Source organism: Notamacropus eugenii, chromosome 4 (genome assembly GCF_028372415.1).
Source record: "Notamacropus eugenii isolate mMacEug1 chromosome 4, mMacEug1.pri_v2, whole genome shotgun sequence".
Taxonomy (NCBI): Eukaryota; Metazoa; Chordata; class Mammalia; order Diprotodontia; family Macropodidae; genus Notamacropus; species Notamacropus eugenii.
The window spans coordinates 17,020,497-17,045,330 of record NC_092875.1 but is presented as its reverse complement, the minus strand read 5'-3'; the positions used below and the strand labels follow the sequence as shown (position 1 = coordinate 17,045,330).

The following is a 24,834-nucleotide window of genomic DNA, read 5'->3' as shown; positions in this document are numbered from 1 at the left end:
CCCAAAACTCCGGCTCAGCCATGCTGCCTTTCTGAAAGACATTGAGACTGTGGACATGCTCAGCCAAGGAAGGTAACCTCTCTTGTGGTCAGGGAGACACATTCTCTGATTTAAAAGCAATAGCTGCACACCCCCACATCTACAGAAGCAAGGCCCTGAATACTGGCAGCTGACTAAAATAAGCATATAATGTGCAAAAGGGCATATCCTATAAGCACCGCCATCTTAGGCAGGAGCTCCCAGGACAAATACTCAATGTTCATTCAAGGATGGACATAATCTACATAATTTATTGTAAGATAAATCTTGAGCCCAGGGAATATTCTAAGTGAGTGAGTAGTTTAAGTGGGAGAATTCATTTCTGAGTTACTAAACTTGCAACTTGTTACAAGATGTGATTCCTCAAGTACCACTCCGGAACAGTGTTTGGATTGGCTGCCAAGAAGAGATGTCTGGACAGATATTTCGTGAGGCCAACATCAACTTCTTGTACAAATGCTGCATGTACAAACACACCCCAAGGGCCCCTACTGTAAGCCCTGCAAACTGGTGCTGAGTCTGAGATTATGCTTGAATGGGAATGGTGGGAAGAAATATTTACTTACAGTTCCAAAACAATAAAGTAATCTTCGGCATCAAAAAAATTTTTAATCTTGATGATACAAGGCTTAAAAAAATAAAGAGGAAAAGAAGACAACCATAAGGATCACTTAATCTACAAGCACTTAGCAAGAGGCACCAATGGTCCCCTTAGGTACCAGAACAAGAGAGATCCCGGTGCAGTGGCTCCTTCTCCCCTTAACAAGGCAACAGACAGTGGAGCTAAGAGAGGCACACAGACACACGTGCGTACATACGAGGGAGATGCAAGGGGAAGGCACTAGCAGCAGGGCTAATTGGGAAAGGTGCCAGAAATCTGTGTCTGAGGTGAGGCTTGAAGGAAGCAAGACATTCTAAACGATGGAGGGCTGAGGACAGAATACGTCCTAGGCACGGGGAGCATCTGATGCAAATCCGGATAAGACCAGAGTGCCCTGTATTAAGAAAGGAAGACGGCCTGTCTGGCTGGACTAGAGTGTCCATGAGGGAGTTATTGGGTAAAGAGAACCATGGTATGAAGTGCTCAAAATGCCAAACAGTGGAGAGTCTATTTGATTCTGCAGCTACCAGGAAGCCAAGGGACTGCAGTGAGCCGGGAAATGCCAGGGTCAGCCCTGTGCTTGGCAGAATGAGGAGAAAGCTGTTGAAAGAGGCCATGAATAAGGCTCTGAGGGCCGGAGCTCAGAGAGTGGACATGGAAATGGAGAGATGGGGACATGTGGATGAGAGACAGTCTGTCAACAGAAGCTAAGGTGACAACTGAGTGAGGGGCTGAGATGGCAAAGCATCCAATACTGATGGAAAGGCACAAATGAAGATGCCCGAGTCTGCTTCAAGGGGCAGTGCAGGGCAAGGCCGGGCCTCCTGCTGTCCTGAGTCTGCAGCTCAAGAACACAGCGTCTGCACCAGATGCCAGGCCAACAAACAGACATCACGGGCTGTTTGTTTGGGCACAAGACCCAGGGTCATAATAAAATAAAGGCCTTGGTTGTTTTTATAGCAGCTGGGATAGATTTATAATGAATCACCAATCTTTTCTTCATTATTTGTGAGCACCCTTGATGGACTACCGTTATATTATTTCATTTAACAATCACAAATTAAATGTGCTCTGTATAAATCACTGGGAAAATACAATGGTAAGTAAAATCAGGTTCTCTGTCCTCAAGGGTCTTACTCTTTAGTAGTAGAGATGACATGTATATATATAATGTGTGTGTATACAGGTGTGTGTGTGTGTGTACATACATGTAACCACAAGCCCAGAATGTCCTGCTGGGTACACCCTTTGAGATTTTCTTGGCAGAGATATTGGAATGGTTCACCATTTCCTTCTCCAGCTCATTTTATAGATTAGCAAACCAAGGCAAATGGGGTGAAGTGACTTGCCCAGGGTCACGTAGCCAGTAAATGTCTGAGGCAGGATTTCGACTTACAAAGATGAGACTTCCTGCCTCCAGGCCTGGTGCTCTACGGCACCATCCCACTGCCCCTTAAGTGGCTTTACTAAAGCCTCAAAACACATTTAATCCAGGTTCAATTTGTTTCCAGACCAAAATTTCCAAATGGTCTCCTTGTTAGATGCAAAACAAAGGTGTCTCTTCCAGTCCTCTCTACAAACAGGAGATCAACTTAGAGTCATTAGACTGAACTTGAGAGAGACCTGTGCAAATGCAGTGTTTGAGAAACCTTGAAGGTTTCTCCAGAATTGTGTTGGATATAGGGGCAAGTTATGTAACCCCATCCCAGTTAATTAGGAAGTTAAACAGATGCTTAAAGAGAGCATCCAGGTTATTTTTTGGGGGAAAACCCCAAAGAATCTAGGAGGCAGGAGAAAGAGTACACCCACAAGAGAAATAATGACTGTAGGCAGGGCTGGGGCATTACATGGATTTATTTCCCTATAACTTCTAGATCCAAGGGAAACAGAAGGGTCTCAAATAGTGTGGAGGGAATTTTGGTTTTGGAAGGGTATGCAGACTAGAAATTTTGAGTAACTGGGTTAAGTACTATAGCTAGATTATGCTTATATCTGAGTAGACTGTGTTTAGAAGGGGGGTGAGACTGCTAATTAAAAGGACTGTTGCAATGGAGACTGGTAACAGGCACAGACCAGTTTACCCCACCCCACCCCCAGGTCACTATTTCTCAGCTAACAAAACACTCAATTGAGCCAAATTAGCACAGCACACAAAAATGGGAATAGAGAACAGAGCTCTGATGCATACAGACACTAATTGTTCACCTAATACCGGCTGAAAAGTTTGCCATATTTGTTCAGCACCTTTCAGAGTCTTTTTCTGAAGCATCATGGTACAGAAGGGAACCGGATTTTCCAAAGCTGTTATCAGCACACGTTTATGTAAATATGCATGTATGTATACATATGTGTACACTGTCCACTCTGATGTGCTAACATTTTTGGCCAGATACGTAAATACCGTATAAACCATGTTAAAAGACTGTAACGGGCAGCCATTACTTTTATGAATTGACCTAGGTAGGTGATAAGTTCAAAACCACAATGGATATATGGGGTTTTCTAATGAAAGTTTCTAAGCTTAAGACTAAAAAATAAACCTTAAAAGTTATACTTACATGATTAAGTTTCTTCAAAATCTCAATTTCCGTTTCAACATTGAAAGCTGGATCCTTGGAAAAGGAAAGTGCTGTTTTCAAACAACGATAGGCCTTAAAAGTTCTAATTCTAACTAAGCAATACATTTCTTCAAATAAGGATGATAAGGTGACACATTAGTGCATAGATATAATATTTTAAGGCAATCTGCTAGAAAGAGAAATGTACCTGGTACAAGTTCTACCTTCCATTAAAACTGAGAATCTAGAATTATGAATTTGTGTAAAATTGCTATTTCTATGAATTTCAGGTTTCATCTCAAATGACTTCCTCTTTCTAGAAACTGTCAATTTAGGACGAAATGTAACAAGAGACTAAAAAGAGATCCAACATATATGGCAGAAGATAATTAAAACATAATAAAATGCTTCCTTGAAGCAATAATGATTTTTCTACTCTTTATAAACAAAACAAATCCATGAAGGAAAAATTATAAACCAAAGTGTGAACACAAAAAGGAAATTCTTTTAAATGGGAAAATCATATTGTGTGAGAAAAAAAAAATTGAGCCTCAAGGGACAATACCCAGAAACAGCCGGACAAAGAGCAAAACAAAACAACTGTTAACTCTCCTCTGTCGGCTCAGGTGCGTGAAGATCATTATTATTAATGGCGTCACTTACTAATTAAATATATATTAAAAGAAAAAGTTTAAGAAGATGGCCTAATAAAAACTGATAGGAACTACAAGCACGTCTATACCATAAATAGGAATAAATACTGTAGAGCTACCATGTACTTTACCACTATATTCTTGTAGTAAAATTTTAAATTAGTGTTGAAGTGAAAAGAGACACAAAACATAATTTACACAGTGATCAGCTTGGGAGCGAGAAGCCCTGGGTTCCAGTCCTGTGTATGACATGCAGTAAGTAGGTCTGGGACCACAGGACAGTCATTTAATTTCTCAGAGGGGGAGATGAGCTCTCTGCATTGGTAGAGGGAGTTTCCACACTGCCACAATCACTCCCACACATCCTGCCCCATCACCACCCCACCCCAATGCCAAAGCAATAAAAATAAATAAAAACAAAAAAGCTCTTTGGTAGGAACAGAGGAGAACCAAGAACTCCTGAAGATAATGCCTGCATTTGTACGAAGCTTTGCGGTACAAAGCCCTTTCACTTACTGTAAGATTTCAGTTGATTTTCTGAGGCAGGATAGAAGGGATAAGTACTATCCCCATCTTAGAGAAAGATTTCAGAGAAGTTGGGTGGCTTGCTCTGGGTCACAGAGAAATTAAGTGGCCCAGGACCTTTCCAACCATCTGGGCTCCTCTACCTACTGCAGGCCTGCTTCTTTTCTGTGCCTCGACTCCTCTGGCATTGGGTGAAACCTGGGCATGGGCCTCTTCTCAGCATCGTGGTTTCAGATAACTACAAGAATACTCATTTCAACCAGCGGCTAGCGAAAACAAAGTTGACCCCCAGAAATCTCAGCAGCCCCAGGTTAAGAGGCCGTGCTCTAGAGCATTCAGAACCAGGTCAACCACCCTGGAACAGACAGGTACGCACCGCTTCTCTTGTGGCACATATGGAGAATTTCCTCTTACTGATAATCTTCACAGCAACTTTCTTACACGTTTTCCGCTCAAAGGCCAGCTTCACCTCTCCACAAGCACCACTGAGGGAAAGAGGGTGTTTACAGATTACTTCAAAATCTGCATGAGCTGATCAGGGCCTGCCTATCACCGCACTCACCACTGTCATTTGCTTTATTTGATGGTGAGCAGAGAGCCACCCATAACTAGCACCCTGTGAGACCACCCCATAAACTGTCCAGGAGAAAAACCATATTCAAATGAAGTGCAGAGGATAAGGAGAAAACAGTGGGAATGTGGATCATCCAGGAACAAGAAGTCACCTCAGCAGCTTCGAACCGCTCCAGAATTAAGTGCAGCTAACCCATTATGGTAACACCACATCAAGCTTTCAAAAAATCTCAAAACTACAATAAGCCAACATTTGTCCTGATCCCTGGGGATCCTTAAGTTATTTACCCTCACTGAATCCACAAGCATTTATTAAGCACCTACTATATGCCAGGTGTACAATGTTATTTGTGTGGAATAATGCAGCTACAGAAATACCGTTTAGCAGTGCAAATGGATGACTCATCCATAACTTAAAATTTCCTAGAGAGTTGCCCAGGGCACTGAGAGGTTATGTGATTTATTTAGAGTCACAGAGACAGGATGTAGAGGAGGATCTGATTCCAAGGCCAGCCTTCTCCATCCGGGAGGAAGGAAAGTTGGCTACAAGACTACTGCACACACTCTTGGCTCTCAATGATTCAATGTGCCAGGTACTAAGGAAACGTAAAGAGAGAAATGGCGCAATCCCTGTCTGCTGGCATGTGCTACTGACCTCATGAACATGCCATGTGTATCTGTGTTCCACGACACACTCACATCTGTGACTCTTAGAGAATGTCAGAACTCTAAGGGACCTTGGAGATCCTGTAGCCCAAACACTGCATTTTACAGAGGTGTGAACTGAGGCCCTACAACATGACATGACTCACCCAGCATCAAAGAAGTCCCTCGGGAGGATACACACACAAAGTCAGGGTTTTTTAGACTTCTGATATGAAAAGTCACCACAAGGACACTTACGCTGATTGAATTTTCCTGTTACTATGCTGCAGAACTAGATGGAAATCTCCCCTAACAACCAAATGAATGACAGTCATGAAGCATAAATAATGATGCTTTCAAAGGTCTACAGGTGTTTAATTTCAAATGAAAGCATTCCCCAGAGAGGACTGTGTACATTGCGGAATTCTTGGTAAAAGCAATGTTCTCGGAGCCAGTGGGACCTTTCCACAGGATTGGACAGCCAAGGGTTCCTTTCACTACCTTTGAGATTATGGCTGGGCAAAGAAGTGTGAACACCTGTTTGCTTTACTCCAAAGGCTCCCAGTGCCTGGCTGAATGGAGAAGACATTGGCACAAACTTCTTTTAATATTTGGAAAACATAAAAACACCATGTGTCTTAACATTCTGAGACAGAGAAAAGCCAGGACGATTCCAGAAAGTAAACGCTCAAAGAGCAGAAGACTTTGCCTCAGTCAGACACCTCCCTTTCTGTTCTGATGCAAAGAAAGTAGGATCAGTAGCATCCCAACCAGTTATTGACTCGAGATGGCTCCTCAAGTACGTTGCTGAAAGGCTTGTTGAGGAAATCAGCTTCTGGTGAGCTCACCAAGAAAACAGACCCTACAGGAGGATTGTCTGCGGGAGCAGGAGCATTCACAAGGGAGCACACGGTAACCCGGAATGCTTCCAAATCAGCCACAAAAAGGACAACAGCAGATACATGCAAAGGTTCGTTGTTGCTGATGGAATCACCTGGTCCCAATCTCCAGTGGAAGGAGGGATGACCTCCCCATTCTGGGATGGGAGAGTGGGGAAAAAAGGAAGGCTTTTTCAATCCATAAGCATTTATTAAGTGCCTACTATGTGCCAGGGCTGTGCTAAGTGCAAGAGATTCAAAGAGGCAGAAGACAGACCCTCCCCTCAAGAAAGTTACAATGTAACTTTGAAGACGAGCTCAAAAATATACACAAACAAGATACAGACAGGAAATAATTAAAAGAGGGAAGGCACCAGGATTAAGAGGGCTTGGGAAAGGCTTCCTGTAGAAGGTGGCTTAGATCACTTAGATAAAAAAGAAAAAAAATATGGAGAGAGGAAAATAGAACAGACTGAAGAAGGACAAAGTCACAATGGCTGGAAAAAAAAAAGAATAAAATTGGCAAATTATAAGCTTGGATTTCTGGCCAAAATCTACAACATATCAAGGGGATGCTAAAGAACAAAGAGAAAAGGCAGCAGAAAAGACAAGGTATAAGTATGCAGAAGACTGGGCCAAACTAACAAGATTACTAAACTGACAGATGAAGCCAATATTGTAGATAGTTTCCCCAGACTTTAATTTTAGCAAAGCCTCTGGTCACGCCCTTCTTCTTGCCAAAAAGAGAGATGAACAAGGGCTGGACGACTAGGTGGTTGTGGAATTGGTTACACTGTTCAGAGTCAGTCATTGATGATTCAAAGGGAGCTTGGCAGATCCTCAGGGGTCGTGGCATTTAAAAGTCACAGGCGGCACGCTAATCAACGTGCGGATGGCAAAAAGCTAGAGATGACTAGCGCATGAGATGACCAAGTCAGGATCCCAAAGGACCATGACAGGCTGTAACACTGGGCTGAATCTAGGAAGATGGAATTCAACTGGGATAAATGTGGGATTCACAAAAAGATCATTTCTGAGTACATCTTAGGAAGGATATCAATAAACTGGAAAACATTCATCAGGAAGCAACCAAGAAACTCATATGACTGAGGTCATGTCATAAGAGGTCAGAACTGGGGTCAGAAAAAAGCCTCTAGTGAATACGTTAGATCTCTTCAAAGGATGCATGACGCTACTTTGGTTTGACCCCAGAGAGCAGAATCAGGAACAAAGAAGGGGCAGAAAGGACCAAAGAGGCAGATTTAAGCTTGATATGGCAAAAACTTCATAACAATTAGAACAGCCCCAAAATATCATGAGGGTACCCAGAGTGAGGGATTTGGGCCTTTGAGCCCAGAATGGATGTGACCTTCTTTTCCCAGTATGTAGCAGAAAAGGCTCTTTATATAAATAAGGTGGGGGTGAGGAAGGGGACCAGACAGCCTTAGAGCTCCTTCTAAACCAGAAATGTGACACTCCAACTCTAGCCATTTTCCAAACGGCTCCTCTTAATAGTAAAAAACTTAAGTGGAAAAATCCCACATAGCCATTCCCTGGGAAGGAGATTTTGAAATTAACATTTAAACTTCTCATCTACAAGGATTAGCATTTCAATTCCATTAGGAAATCAAGAGGGACACCCCCACAAATCTAAATTTTCAATAAAATATAAGAACAATGTGGAATTCCTGAAAAAAGAAAAAGTCTTTACCTTCCAAGTGTTTTTGACATGATGTATTTTTCTCTTAATTCACTCGGATAAATAGATTGATCGTCTACAGTCAGATCAAAAAACACAAAAACTAGGAAGAAAAAGCACAGAAATTAGTCACTTTAATTTTGCTTTCAACTCAAAATAACCATTGCTAAATTTCAACAGTCCAATAGATGAAATGTTAAGACAGCCTGTAAAAAAAGCCATAATTTAGATATGTCCTAAAGGAATAAATATTTAAACTAAAGAAAGTACATGCAATAAAATACTTGGGCAAGAATGGGAATCCACTTGTGTTTTGCAAAGCTAGTATAGTACTTTCACCTCTAAGCAGAGCACAGATGTGATCCTAATTCTTCAATTACACAGGGTTCTACTGCGAGACTTACTATTAAGAGAACCATGAAAATTAGCACCAGATTAGGATTAAAAAATAGATTAGGTTAAAACTAAGAGTCCAAAGAGATCTTACCCTGTTTTTAAGCCTGGAGAAATCACGCTTTCCAAACAAATCCCTTTATTCATATTATTCAGCCTCAATCTGAGCAGCTCAAGTTTAACTCAGTATGGCCAAACGAAGTTATGAATGTGGGTTCATAGTTCAAAATGTGGGTCAAAAGTGGATAAACCAACTCAAAAATCAAATGTTTAAAAGGAGAAAAATGCACAGTAGTTTCGTAGGGAGGGGACTGATTACTGGGGACATCAGGAAAGAATTAATTCAGAAGATGGATCTTGAGGTAGGCCTTAAAGCAGAGAGGAGCTCTCTATAAGGCAAAGGTAAAGAAATGAGTGGGTAATGGTTATTCAATATGGTACTAGAAATGTTAGCTTTAGCAATAAGAGAAGAAAAAGAAATTGAGGGAATTAGAATAGGCAAAGAAGAAACTAAGTTATTACTCTTTGCTGATAATATGATGATATACTTAGAGAATCCCAGAGAATCAAGTAAAAAACTACTTGAAATAATAAACAACACTGGCAATGTTGCACGTTACAAAATGAACCCAGATAAGTCATCTGCATTTCTATATATTACTAACAAAGCCCAATAGCAAGAGATAGAAAGAGAAATCCCATTAAAGCTAAGGTAGACACTATAAAACATCTGGAAGTCTACATGCCAAAACAAACCCAGGGACTATATAAACACAATTACAAAATACTTTTTGCACAAATAAAGCCAGATCTAAGTAAGTGGTAAACATCAGTTGCTCATGGGTAGGCCGAGCCAATATAATAAAAATGACAATTCTACCTAAATTAATTCACTTATTCAGTGCCATACCAAACTACCAGATAATTATTTTCTATAACTAGAAAAAATAGTATCAAAATTCATCTGGAAGAAGAAAAGGTTCAGAATATCAAGAGAACTAATGAAAAGAAATGCTAGGGAAGGTGGCCTAGCTCTACCAGATCTCAAATTGCATTATAAAGCAGCAATCATCAAAACCACGTGGTATTGGCTAAGAAACAGAAGGGTAGAATAGGTTAGGTACTCAAGACACAGTAGTCAATGAACAGAGCAATCTACTGTTTGATAAACCCAAGGACCCCAGCTTCTGGGATAAGAACTCACTGTTTGACAAAAATTGCTGGGAAAACCAGATAACAGTGTGGCAGAAACTGGGCATAGACCAATGCCTGACACTGTACACAATAATAGAGTCCAAATGGATACATGATCTAGGTATAAAGACTGACACTATAAGCACATTAGGAGAGCAAGGAATAGTGTATTTGTCAGATTTATGGAGAATGGAGAAATTTATGAGCAAACAAGAGATAGAGAACATTACAAAATGCAAAACAGATAATTTTAATTACATTAAATTGAAAAATTTTTTTGCACAAACAAACCCAATGCAACCAAAATTAGAAGGGAAAGAATTTCTGCAACTAGTATCTGTGATAAAGGCTGCATTTCTAAAATATATAGAGAACTGAGTCAAATTTACAAGAACACAAGTCATTCCCCAATTGATAAATGGTCAAAGGATATGAACAGGCAGTTTTCAGAGGAAGAAATTAAAGCTATCTAAGGTCATATGAAAAAATGCTCTAAATCACTATTGATTAGACAGATGCAAATCAAAACAACTCTGAGGTACCACATCCCACCTTTCAGATTGGCTAACATGACAAAACAGGAAGATGATAAATGCTGGAGAAGATGTGGGAGAGTTGGAACACTAATTCATAGTTGGTGGGTCTGAGAGCTGATCCAACTATTTCGGAGAGCAATTTGGAACTATGTTCAAAGGGCTACAAAAATGTGCATACCCTTTGACCCAGCAATATCTCTTCTAGGACTGTATCCCAAAGAGATGATAGAAATGGGAAAGGGTCCCACATGTACAAAAATATTTATAGTAGCTCTCTTTGTGGTGGCCAAAAACTGGAAATCAAGGGAATGTCCATCAATTGGGGAATGGATGAACAAGTTGTGGTATATGAATGTAATGGAATACTATTGTGCTATGAGAAATGATGAACAGCAAGACTTCAGAGAGGCCTGGAAGGACTTATATGAACTGATGCTGAGTGAAAGGAGCAGAACCAGGAGAACTCTGTACACAGCAACAACCACAGTGTGTGACAAATTTTTCTGGTAGACTTAGTCCTTCACATGAATGCAAGGACCTAAAAAATTCCCAATGGACTCGAGGCAAAACACCTTCCACATCCAGGAAAGAACTATGGAATTGGATCACAGAATGAAGCAGACCATTTTCTCTTGTGTTATGTTTTGCTTTGTTTTATGGTTTCTCCCATTCATTTTAATTCTTCTATGCAACATGACTAAGGTGAAAATGTATTTAATAGGAATGTATGTGTAGAAACTATATAAGACTTCATGCTATCTCGGGGAGGAAGTGGAGAGGGAGGGGAGGAGGGGGAAAGAGGGGGAAAAAAATCTAAGATATATGGAAATGATTATAAAAAACTGAAAACAAATAAGTTAATTTAAATAAAAGAAATGAGTGGGTAGAGATGGTGCCATAGGTCCCATCACCTACAACAGGTGATATAGAAAGTGAAGGTCAGGGATAAGGATATATATAAACATAGACACATACTTACATATGCCTAGGGTGTGTGTACATGTGTTTGTGTGTGTGTGTGTGTGTCTGCAAACACACAGACACATGCACGCACACATACACATATGCATACACACATGATCTACACGAAGATCAGTCAAACCCACGGGAGCTGATGAGTTTACAAAGAGTAAAGAGAGAAGAGGAGAGGTCATGATATGAGTGAAGGAAAAACTGGCAAGGAGTATCATATTGGGAAGAGGAGAGCCAGGGGACAGCAGGGTCACAAAAACCCAGCGAGGAGGAGATTAGCCAGGCTGCTCAAAGGTGGGTCATTAGGGTCAAATGCAGTAGCAAAGCCAAGAAGCATCAGGATGGAGAAGAGAAAAAATCATCAAGAGATCCCAGATCCAGATTTGTGTCCTTCGTTGCCGAAGAATAATGACATGACTTGCACTTGACTTTGTTCTGAGTGAGGGAGGGCTGTGCAGGTCACCAGCCTCACTTCTCCTCCAGAGCCATCTGAATCCAGTGACCAGATAATCATCAGGATGACTGGAGATGACCCAGGATGAGGCAATTGGGGTTAAGTGATTTGCCCAAGGTCACACAGCTAGTGAGTGTCAAGTGTCTGAGGTGAGATTTGAACTCAGGTCCTCCTGACTCCTGCACTGGTGCTCTATCCACTGCACCACCACTGCTAACTCTGAAGAGAGCAGACAAACCAGTAAAGGTTGAAGACAAAAGAGGAAGGAGATACAGGCATCAAGTATAGACATCTGTGCAAGAAAAAGAGAAAGGGTGAAGACATAGAGGATAAAAGCTTGAGAAAATTTAGCAAAAATTTTTTTAACTACCACAGAGACCTGAGCATATTTGAAAGCAGCAGAGAAGAAGCCGGGCAACAGAGGAAGGTTGAAGAATTAAAAAAGGAAGGGAGATGACTGAGTGAGTAACGACTCAATCTGCTAAGAAGACAGGAGGGGAATGGGATCGAGTGCTTACGCACAGAGGGTTTGCCTTGGGAAGGACAAGGGCCATCTCTCTGTCACTGGTGGAGGAAAGGAGGAGAGAGTGGAAGATGATGTTTGGGAATTCTGCAATGGAAGAGAATGAGAGAAGATGAAACTCGCATGATCCAATGATATCCATTTTTTCCAGCAAAATAAACAGCAAGGTCCTCAATGGAAAGGCAGGGGAGGGGAAGATATATGAAACAGCTTCTGCAAAGAGTGAGATAGGAAATCAATTAGGGAAGAATAAAAAGACCACCTTGCTACTCCCAGGGAGGGCCCAGCTGAGCCAGATAACACAGAAGAGTCATGGAGCCAGTCAATCCAGCTATGAGAATTCCTGAAAAAAACCATGGCATGTGGAGATAATGGAATATTCTTGTGCTCTAAGAAATGAACATTTCAGAGAAAGTTGGGAAGATTCATGTCAACTGATGCAAAGCACATCAATAACCAGTACAAATGTTTACAAAGGAGATAACTGCACGACAGTTTGGGAGGGAGGGCACTCGTGGCTGGGGGCATCAGGAAAGGATTCATGCAAAAGATGGTGCTGGAACTAGGCCTTAAAGCAGAGATGAGCTCTATAAGGCACTCTGGTCATGAAGGAGGACCAGGGCAAAGGTCTCCACTGAACACAAAACTATACAATATTGTATCTATGGACTGTGGCATGGAAATCAAATTCAGGGTCACAAAAATCTAAAGACAGTCTCAGGCATGAGCTAGCTACAGAAACACCTCGCCCCTTATGCCACAGAAAAGGAAAGGTGTCATGAGAGCAAAGCATTGTCAAATAAAATCTTAGAACTGGACTTTCTGCTTAATTTTTTTTTTTTAATTTAAAGGGAAGATTAAATCAGTGAGAGCAGGGGACTGACTATGAGGGTAACAAAGGGGAAACAAAAGTGTTTTCCACAAAAATCAAGCATATAAAACACTTTTGTCCAAAGATCTCAATCACCATTTTGAAAATATATGCAACTATCTTGCAAAGTGTTATGCTGAACTAGCATTAGTAACTCCTTCTTGCTCTCCTCCACCATTTTGTGAAGTTAAGTTCCAGTTTCTTGTAAGTCACCTGATCTCGGGAAAGCCCCAAGACTACTTCCCCTTCCTCACCTCAGTGTCTCCCAATCCACTCCACTAAAAAAGGAACAAGGTGGCTCAATCCCTACATTCTAGATTTTTATTCCCTTTAACTATATATTTACTATGCAGAAGCCAAGGTTGGAAGTCCTCATGCCAACTGAGAACCTTGGACCCAATTTAGTTTTGCAACCATGTGACTTGCTTAATAAATTGTTGTCTGAATGAGTCTCAGAATCTTTATCTCCCCATAATACAAGTGAACCTGTGCTCATATTTTTGGAAGTTCTAGCCACTGTTACTTATTTTAAATTTTATGCTTCTAGATATTTAGGAAGGAATACATTTTGTAAAGTAAAGCATACATTAATATGTACATCTGAAAGTTTATAAAACGTTATTTGACCTCAGAGACTTCTTGGTTTGTACAGTAGGACCAAGTGCTGACTGAGAAAGAAGAATCATTACTAATGAGCTATAAGAAATGACTAACAGGAAAACCAGAAAAGCCTAGAAAAACTTATATGAACTAATGCTGAGTGAAGTGAGCAGAACCAGATCATTGTACACAGTAACAGCCACAGTGTGTGAGGACTGTTTCTAACAGACTAAGCCCTTCACAGTAATGCAAGGACATAAAACATTCCCAATGGACATTCCCAAAGAAGAATGCTTTAAAAAACAGAATTAGCCAAATGGAAAAGGAGGTTCAAAAGCTCACTGAAGAAAATAGTTCTTTCAAAATTAGAATGGAACAGATGGAGGTTAATGACTTTATAAGAAACCAAGAAATCACAAAACAAAACCAAAAGAATGGAAAAAATGGAAGATAATGTTAAATATCTCATTGGATAAACAACTGACATCCAGGAGAGACAATTTAAAAATTATGGGTGAGTTGAATAGGAAGGGATCATATCTAAAAAAATAAAATAAGGGGTGAGAGAGGAATATATTGGGAGGAGAAAGGAAGAAATGGGATGGGGCAAATTATCTCTCATAAAAGAGGCAAGAAAAAGACTTTTCAATGGAAGGAAAAAGGGGGGAAGTGAAAGAGAAGGAAAATGTGAAGCTTAATCTCATCATATTTGACTCAAGGAAGGAATAAAATGCACACTCATTTTGGTATGAAAACCTATCTTACAATACAGGAAAGTGGGGGAGAAGGGGATAAGCAGGGTGAGGGGGATGATGGAAGGGAGGGGAATGGGAGGAGGGAGCAATTAGAAGTCAACAATCTTGGGGAGGGACAGCATCAAAAGAGAGAATAGAAGCAATGGGGAGGGCAGGATAGGACAGAGGGAAATATAGTTAGTCTTACACAACATGATTACTATGGAAATCATTTGCAAAATTACACATATATAGACTATATTAAATTGCTTGCCTTCCCAATGGGGATGGGTGGGGAGGGAGTAAGAGAGAGAAGTTGGACCTCAAAGTTTTAGGAACAACTGTTGAGTATTGTTCTTGCATACAACTGGGAAATAAGAAATACAGGTAATGGGGTATAGAAATTTATCTTGCCCTACAGGACAAAAGAGAAAATGGGGATAAGGGAATGGAAAGATGTTAGAAGGGAGAGCAGATTGGTGGTAGGGGTAATTAGAATGCTTGGCGTTTTGGGGGTGGGGGGAGGGGAGAGATGGGGAGAAAATTTGGAACTCAAAATTGTGTGGAAATGAATGTTGAAAACTTAAAATAAATAAATTTTTAAAAAATTAAGAAGTCGTGCTACCAAACTCCTGTGAGAAAATCAGGTCCTGTTATCACTAATGAACAGCTGTACAAATAATGCTGAATACAAAATTGGCCAAGAGATCACAGCAATATATTAAAGTGAATGTATATTAGGACCAATTTGGATCTATGTCAGGAATGCAGAGGTGAAGTCAACATTAGGAAAACTAGTAACAATAGACCATATAAATCTTAAAAAAAAATTTAATCATTAGATAAAAAAAAAAAACAAAAAAAGTCATACATAAAACATCACATCCATTTATGTTAAAAAAAAAACCAAAACATTTTAAGTTGTAGCCAAGATGGCTGTTAGAAGGAGAAGCAGAAGACCCAACTCCCACGTATCTACTTTGGCAAAACCAGATCAAAGAGCAACCAAGAAATCTGAGGAGAAACTCTAGGAGATGACTTCTTCCAGTAAACATCTGCAAAAAAATAGCCCACCCTCCACCCCACCAAAGCCTGTTCCAATAAAAGACAGCCTTCCAATACAGTCTGTGATTGGACACACAAGAGCCGACAATGCTTGTGTCTAGAGGCGGCAAGAGAGGAGGCTCTCACAAGAAAGGTCCACAACAGACAGCAATAACTACTTGTGTTGTCACAGGCCTCAGGGCAGGGCAGTCCACATACTCTAGGATCCTTCATACTCTGCCCTGAAACACCAAACAGCCAGAAGAGCCAAGCACTCCAAGATTCAGGGTGGCTGAAGCCTGGGAGAGGGGGTCAGCCAAGGTGGTGACACTAAAGAGGTTTGATTGACATGAGCAAATCAAAAAAAACCTGTCCAATATCAAAAATAATGGCAAATTTAACTCATTAAAGAGTGTAAGCAGAGACTCAAAGGAAAAACTAGATTTCGTACAAGAACTAAATGAAAACGAAGCAAGCAATAAAAAAAAAAAAAAATTAAAAAAAAAAACTCTGGAGGAAAGAATTAAAAAGAGAACAGTTTACAAGAGTGGTAAAGCTAACCCAAGAAATAGGTTCTCTGAAAACTAAAATTCACCAAACAGAAATCAATGACTCCATGAGAGAAAAAAATCATAAAACAACATCATAAGATTGAAAAATGTATATAATATTTATCTGATATCAAAAACAATTGGCCTGGAAAAGAGATCAAAGAGAGAAATTAAGAATCACTGGACAACGTGAAAGCCATGATTAAAAAACAAAAGTTATTCCGCCAATTGATAAATGATCAAAGGATATGACACATAGTTTTCAGAGGAAGAAATTAAAGCTATCTATAGTCATATGAAAAAACCCTCTAAATCACTATCGATAAGAGAAGCAAATCAAAACAACTCTGAGATACCACATCCCACCTATCAGATTGGCTAACACAACAAAACAGGAAAATGATAAATGTTGGAGAAGATGAGGGAGAGTTGGAATACCAATTCATTGTTGGTGGAGCTGTGAACTGATCCAACCATTCTGGAGAGCAATTTGGAACTATGCCCAAAGAATTATAAAAATGTGCATACTCTTTGTCCTAGCAATAATCGGTTCTAGGGCTATATCCTAAAGAGATCATTAAAAAATGGGAAAAGGCTCACATGTACAAAAATACTTATAGCCGCTCTCATTGGGGAATGGCTGAACAAGTTGTGGTATATGAATGTAATGGAATACTATTGTGCTATAAGAAATGATGAACAGGAAGACTTCAGAGAGGCCTAGAGAGATTTATACGAACTGATGCTGAGTGAAGTGTGAACCAGGAGAACATCGTACACAGTTAACAGTCACAGTGTGACTCAAAGAACTCATGATGGAAAATGCCATCTACATCCAGAGAAATAACTATGGACTCTGAATGCAGAGAAAAGCAGACCATTTTCTTTTTTTGTTTTTCTTTCTCATAGTTTCTCCCATTGTTATAAGCCTTCTATACAACATGACTCATGAAAATGTGTTTAATAGGAATGTATATGCAAAACCTGTATCAGATTGCAGGCCATCTTGGGGAGAGAGGGGGAAAAATTTTTACAAAAATTTAAAACTTATGGAAGTATATGTAGAAAACTAAAAATAAATTTAAAAAAAAAACCTGGGTACTCCATCTCAAGTATTCATTTGGTGAACCTCACTCTTAATTGAAATGGACATGAGAGCTGATGAAAGATACACACAGACACAAACACACAGAGTTTGGTATAGAACTATCAAACTCAACAAGGATAGAAGAGAGCAGAACAAGGGAGGACAGTACCAGAAGGGAATAGTCTCAAGCTATTCCCTGAAAGGTGGAATAAAAAGGAAGAATTAAGAAGAAAGGGGAAAAAAAGAACTAGATTCTAAGAGCTTGCCTTTGCTTGACTCTTATACATGGCGGAATGGCTAACCAAAATGAACCACAGAAGTGACTTTCTACCTATTTATTATTTTGAGGTATTATTTCATTGAATGAAATATAAAAAGACAATTTCAGAAACTGCAAACCCTGGCTTCTATGAATTAATGAAGAGTGAAAGGGGAAGGTTCAGAAGCATATTTATAAGAAGACATATCACCCTGTAAAGAAAACCCACTTTGAAAGACTTCAGAACTTTGGTCAGAGGCTCTCCCACCTCCTGACAGAGATGATGGACAGGCACAGGGGAGCAGACACACCCCTCTGGGCACAGCTCCTCGGTGGAGATGCTTTGCTTGATGGTACTTATTTCTTACAAAGGATATTTTCTGCCTTTTTTTACTCTCAATTGAGTGAGGGGAGGTTAGCAGTAGTGATACTAAAAAAAAAAAAAAGGCGGCTATTGTATTACTTTTTCAAATGCACAGAAGAAAACACAAAGGTAGGTTAGAAGGAAGCACTCACAGGTAGGTCAGCTTTGAAAATCATGAGATTTGGAATTTAATGTGGGATCTTCTTTTTTGGGTTCCATGGGTAATACAATTTTTTTGCTGTTGCTGTCTGGGTTCAGAATTAAAATAAACATCAAAAAGCATAGGCATGGGGTAGCTAGGTGGCACAGTGGCTAGAACACCAGCTCTGGAGTCAGGAGGACCTGAATTCAAATTTGGCCTCAGACACTTGACACTTATGAGCTGTATGATACTGGATGAGTCACTTAACCCTTGATTGCCTTGCAAAAAAAAAAAAAACAACCCAAAAAAGGAAAACATGGACACGAGAAACAGAGTTTTCCTTAACTAAGGCAAACTGCTTTTGTAATGAAATAACACTTGAAGGCTTTTCCAGTACCAGGCTTAAATGATATAGTTCTAGGAATGCTAAATATTACAATAAGCATAGGCAAAAAAAAAAAATTATCACTTTTTGCAAGATAATACAATGGTCTACTCAGAGAATGCTAGAGATTGAACTAAAAAATTAATGGAAACAATTACTGATTTCAGTAAAGCAGTAGAATATAAACTCCAGAACTACAACAGACTTTCTATAAACCAACGAAACCCACATGGAAAAATAGAAAAAGAAATTCCATTTAAAATACGTACAGAATGTATAAAATACCTGGGAATCCAGTTACCAAGAAGCACATAGAAATTATAAGAATACAACTAAAAAAAACCGCTCTTAACAGAAAGAGTCAAATAACTACATAAAGATTCCTTCTTGGGCCGTGCAAATAAAATTAAAATGACAATATGGCTAAATCCATTGGCAGATTTAGTGATGTTCCAAACCACCGACAATTGCTTTATGGAATTAGAAAAAAATAATAAAATCTACCTGGAAGAATAAAAGCTCTAGAATCTCATGGGAAAAATGGAGGGGAGGAGGTAACAATATCTGATCTGAAACTAAACCGTACTACAAGGTAGTAACGATCTAAATTCTGTGGTACTAGATGAAAAAAATTTTGAAGTTGACTCATGAAATAGATTCAGTACATGAGACCTGGGGGACAACTGAGCATAGGAGCAGGGGGTTTAACAAACTCAAGGATATGAACACTGAAGACTGAGGTTGGATTCTCGACATGGCTCCAAAATGCTTTCTAGAAAAAGTCACTAATCCATACATATGCCCTCTGACCCGGACACTACCATTAAGCATATATCTCCAGAGGTCAAAGTGAGTGGCAAAGAACTGTTTGAAAATATTTATAGGAATGTAGAATGAAACCGAATATTTTCTCGTGTTATATTTCGTTTTGTTTTCTCTTATGATTTCTCTCATTCATTTTAATTCTTCTATGTAACATGACTAATGTGAAAATGTGATTAATAAGAATGTATGTGTAGAACCCATAAAAGATTGCATGCCTTCTTGGTGGGGGGGGGGGGGAGAAAATCTAAGACTTATGGAAGTGATTGTAGAAACCGAAAACAAATAAAACAATCATTTTTTTAAATTAAAAAATTAAAATTAAAAATTAATAAAAATATAGCAGCACTTTTTTAATAGTAAAGAACTATAAATCAAAAGAATGCCCATCAACTGGAGAAGGGTTAAACAGGTTTTATTTTATTAATGTTGGTAGGAAACAAAAGGGGCAGATTCATAAAAATCTGGAGAAGACACGTAAAATTGATGCAAAGTTAACTAAGCAAAACCCGATGAAAATTTCAATAATGACTACGCTAATATAAAGGAAAAATAGCTTGGTGGAAGCCTTGAGAACGCCAATGACTGCAGCCAGAGTGATAATGAAGCTTGCTTCCTGCCTTGTGGCAGAGAGGTGGGCCGGATGAGGCCCAGAGACGAGACCTAGACCTTCAGCCATGGACAACGCGGGAATCTTTCTATTTGGTTTTATACACGTGTGTAATGGGGGAAGGACTGGGGAGTAAGTTCAGAATACTGATAAAAAAAGGATGAAGTGTTGGGACTGGAAGCTCAATTCCGTGTGGACGGTCTCGGGCGGGTAAAAGTGGGACTTCTAAATCTTAGAGTCTTACGAGGCCCTCCATGAACAGCGGGGGTTCGAGAAGGTCAGACTGAGCTAGCTCGGCTAGCTCGGGTATTTCCGCCTCTCCCCGGGAGATACGTGATGGGTGGAGTCTCCCTGCCCTCGAGGTCGTCCCGGATTGGAGCACACCTAGTTACCTAACAGCACGGTATTGAGATGCAAACTGTGTGGCTGAAGATTAAGTAGGATTGAGGAAGCCAGAAAGCTCTCTCTTAGCACGTGTGGAGCCAAAGAGGAAAGTAGGGCTCCGCTTCTTTTCTTTCCTCTCTCCCCTCCCCCTCTCTCCCCGCTTGTACTTCTACTTCCAATCCCTTAAGCTTAGCCTCCTTAGGAAATCTCCCCCTCTTCCTCCTAAGGAAGACCACCCTGCATTTGTAACTAGACCCCTGAAATAAAGCTCAACCCTTGTTCGACTCTGGAACGTCCTTTCTCTCATACGTTTATCCGGTTTGGCCAACCGAAGACCTGGGACAGGTAAGAAAGACTCGGGTAGCCCAATACAGGCCACTAGGCCTGGCAATGAAGTATCAATGAAACACTGAAAAATACATAGCAGAGAGCTGAGGAAGGTTCAGGAGGCGGCACAAACGAGCGGGGCATTTTTGTTACTACCGTGTTAAATTCAATATATGCTTTTTTTAAGGTCAGTTTCATATACTTTTTTTCATTTCTTTATTAAAATGTCCAATTTTTTTTTAAAGAAAGTTTTCAATGATATGGAACCAACTATAAAGTCATCATGCCCTCTGACCCAGTCGTGCTACTTTGGGGAACACAATCCAAGGAGATAACCCACAAGGAGGAAGAGGAGTTGGTGCAAAGAGGTTCATAACACTTTTGTGCAGAATAGTCAAAAAGTAAAAACAACCGAGCAACCCAGAAGGGGGCAATGCTAAGTCAACGGCAGGCATTTGGCCACAGTTGAGTACCCTACCTATGAAAAATGCCAACTTCTGCAGTCATGCCTCTATCTGGAATCTGGAACAGCTGATGATTTCTCAGGGTGAGGAGGCTCCCTTTCCCTAAAACCTAACTTTTGTGACTTAAATCTGTCACCCTGCGGCACAGAAAGGATGAGTCTTTGAGATAACCCAGGCTCACCTTCCAACATCACCTCAACAAGCAAACATCTACTGTGCACCTACTGTGTGCCTGGTATTGTGGCAAGACAAGATCACTTGTCCATTCCTAGGCCGGTACTTGAAGCCTCTCAAGCTTGACGCAATTGGCTGGAGGCGGCTCTTCCTCACTGGCAAATGCCTTCAGAAAGCCTGGGGTATCCCCAGAGTGGCCCTTTGAGAAGGCCACTTCTGTCCTCTTGCTCTCTATGGTCAGGCTTCCAACCTCATCATTCTTCCAAAACAGCTCTCTCTAGAAGGACCACTGATGGCCTCGCTCTCCTCTACCTCAGCAGCCTCTGACCCTGTCCATAGCCATTTCTCCTGGGTCTTCCCTCTTCTCTCCAGGATTTGGTGACCCTTCTCTCTTTGCCAGATCTTCATCCACGTCATGTCTGCTGATGATGGGTGCCTCCTTAGGCTCGGTTCTGGGGTCTCTCCTCTCCTCCATATTTCACTGGATGACCTCATTGGCTCCCACGCACTCAATTGATATCTCCATGCTAATTATAGACTGGATAACTAGTCCACTAGCACAGAGTGGATGTAATAACTGAAGAGTAATTGTTTCTCTTTTAACCAGGAACCCTGAGGGTCTTCCCCTCCCAGTTTGATTTTTTTTTTATTAAAGGGGCCATCCCTTGAGTAACTTAAAGAAGCCTATTCATTTGAATGGATGTATCTCACTCAAAATGAAGATGTGATACAACCTTGGCCTGAAAGAGACACATCCTGGGCCATTTGCGGTTGTCTTCATGTGTATCAGGGCACTGGACCCAGATGGCTCAGGAGAAGAAAGTGAGGTTGGTGACCTTGCACAGCCCTCCCTCCCTCAAATCCAAGTCAACTGCAAGTCATGTCATCATCTTGATGTCATGGTCCTTTTCAAGAACGAAGGACAAACACAATTATCAGGTCAATTTATCCACCCCTGACCTTTCTGCTCACCTCCAGTCTCACACTTAGCCTGGACATCTTAAACTCATCCTGTCCAGAACTGAACTCATTACCTTCCCCCTAAGCCTCCTCAGTCCTTCCCTATTACTACTGTAGAGGACATCACCATCCCCCTAGTCCCTCAGGCTTAAAACCTAGGAGTCATCCTGGATTCCTCACTCTCTCTCAGTCTTTCCGCTCCCACCCCTCAAGCCCCCATCCAGGCTGTTGTCAAGACCTGTGGATTTCAACTCTTCAGCATTTCTCAAATACCCCCCTCCTCTCCTCTGACACTGACCCCACCCCAGTCCAGGCCCTCATCACCTCTTACCTTGACTGCTGCAACAAACCCTAGGGATTGGGGGAGGGGACTGTCACCTGCCTCAAGTCTCTCCCCACTCCAAACCCTCTTCCATTTAATCAACGTGATTTTTCTAAAGCACAGACCTGAGCTTGACACCCTCCCTATTCAAAAAACTCCAGTGATGCACCATTACTTACAAAAACAAATACAAAATCCTCTAGTTGGCCTTCAAAGCCCTTCAGAACCGAGCCTACCTTTCCAGTCTTTTCACACCTTCCTCCATCCCATGTGCTCCTCCATCCCATGTGCTCCTCCATCCAGTGACCCCTCCTCTTTGCTGTTCCTTCATTTCTCAGCTCTGGACATTCTCCCTGGTTGTCCCACGCCTGGAATGTTCTCCCTCCTGGCTCCAAGTCCCAGCTAAAATTCCATCTTCTACAGGAAACTTTGATTGACCCCCTTTAATGTGGTGCCTTCCCACTGTTTATCTTATCTGTACTGGATGTCTGAAGGCTGTCTCCACCGTTAGGTGAGGAGCTTCTGGAGGGCAGAGGCTGTCTTTTGCCTTTCTTTGTATCCGTAGCTCTTAGCACAGGGCCTGGCACACAGACATGTTTACTAACTATGGTGAAGAATCATTGACTTTGATGAAAAGCTATATTAAGACCATGTTAAATAAATAAAAAAAAAAGCAGGGCATAAAATAATCAGTGCATGCTGGCAACTTGGTAAAGATAGCTGTAGGAACCCACGCAAAGACTAAAAAAAGAAAACCTATAATAAGTAATGGTCCAAAGGTTCTCTTTCTCCTTTTGGTACAATGACGTCTACTAGGTCAAAGCAACGGAAGCGCGTGACTCAGGGTTACCTTTGTTGGTGGGCATGGACAGAGCAATCTCGGAGTTGTTGCTCAGCGGCAATCGCTTTTCTTTCCCAACAAGCTCTCGGTTCACATAGGTCCCATTCCCGCTGTGGTCTTCGATGTAGGCGATGTAAGAGTTCTTGGGCCCTTTTTCCTAAAATGGAAAAGACAGTTAAGAGAGGGAGGGAAGACACTAAAAGGAACAAATCTAAGAATCACAGAGATAGACGACAGGTTCTGGGCCAAAAGCACAGGCCAATGACCCACCCGAAAGATCCGGAAGTGTTTCTTGCTATATGTTTGGTATTTGTCGGTTTTTTTCAGTCTGAGTTTGTCAAAGCTGTACTCACACCTTCGATCTCGGCCAAACCAGTACTCATTCTCCACACAATCTACAACACAAAGGAAACAACACACCATTGTGATCTCTTCCTTCCCACAGAGAATGAAAAGCAGTTCTGTTGAGAGGTATTTTTTACAACCATCCAGTGAAAGTATGTTTTAATTTGCTTTGAAAAAAAAAAAAACCACTGTGTTACTCAAATAAGCTTCCAAGATTTTAGGCCGGCTAGAGGCTCTTAGCCTAGGGTTTGTGACTTTTTAAAAATACATATATTTTGATAACTAGATTTCAGCGTAACTGATTCCCTTTGCAACTCTGTGTATTTCATTGGGGGCATTTTAAAACACTGGCCCCAGACGTGGCCCACAGACTTCACAAGATCACACGTCTGCCAAAGGGGTCCAGGACATAAAAAAGGTTAGGAGGCCCTGTTTTATACCTCACTTGCAAGCGTGTTTTTAAGTAAATAAAACATCATGCAAAGTTTTTTTTTTTAATTTATTGTTAAGTCAAACATCTCTCTACCTTGGTACATACAGTCTATGTTTACCTTGCTGGCTAAGAGATACACTTGAGGATGGCGGTGATTGTACACCCAAAGCCTCTGATCTTTCCGCATTTCAACGGGGCCCTCATCAATGATCAGATCCCTGGCCCTCCCCTCCCCCTCTTCTGCTCCAGGTACAATTCTCTGCAAGGAATTCACTGCTTACACTTCAACCTCTTGGTTGCAATGGAAGTGTGTCAAAAGACAGATGCCAAGGACTCAAAAACCTCTTCTTGGTGGCAAAATAGGAAATAAAAACTGGTCCCTTTGCCAGCCAGTTTGGTAGAAGTTTTCTTTGTCATGCAGGAAGAGTCAACGGTAGAGGAAGGTGGATACTATGGCTGCTTTTGGAAAAAATAACCCAAGTAGCAGCAGTTTTTGTAAATGGGGGACAGGAAGGTAAACAGTAAGCTGGGGAGAGGGCAGGGTAGGCCATGCTGGGAATCCTTCCAGAGGCCTAGACATTGCCCACTCCTCCTCACCTGGGCTTAGCATGGGGTGCTAGGATTGGACAAACGGGGAAGCATGAATGGGGCCCATGGGTGTCACTGCTCCATTCTTCTCCTTAAAGCCCAACCCATCCCCAGTTCCACCGTGCCCCTCAGCACATGGTTCCCACCTCAGCTGCCAAAGCAAAGTCACTCCCCTGTTCAAAAGCCACCAGGGGCTCCCCAGTGTTTGCAGCATCAGAGGCTCCTTCACAAACTAGGCCCAGCCTGCCTTCCCAGGCCAAGCACCCTTGGAGTACAGATCTCCC

The 24,834-nt window shown here is 41.1% G+C and overlaps 1 protein-coding gene across 4 annotated transcripts in view; it reads right to left on the bottom strand.

Moving 5' to 3' along the window:
* Window positions 1-24,834, bottom strand: part of CHEK2 (checkpoint kinase 2) — a 46,286-nt gene that overhangs the window by 16,176 nt on the left and 5,276 nt on the right. For all 4 annotated transcript variants that reach the window (XR_011965273.1, XM_072600066.1, XM_072600067.1 and 1 more), the window contains 6 exons: window positions 23,455-23,579; window positions 23,194-23,341; window positions 8,184-8,274; window positions 4,753-4,861; window positions 3,199-3,252; window positions 606-667 (listed from right to left, as the gene is read on the bottom strand). Coding sequence is in view for 3 of the 4 variants with exons in the window: in XM_072600066.1 (XP_072456167.1) it covers window positions 606-667; window positions 3,199-3,252; window positions 4,753-4,861; window positions 8,184-8,274; window positions 23,194-23,341; window positions 23,455-23,579 (589 nt within the window). In the remaining variant the exon portion in view is untranslated. The remainder of the gene's footprint in view (window positions 1-605; window positions 668-3,198; window positions 3,253-4,752; window positions 4,862-8,183; window positions 8,275-23,193; window positions 23,342-23,454; window positions 23,580-24,834) is intronic.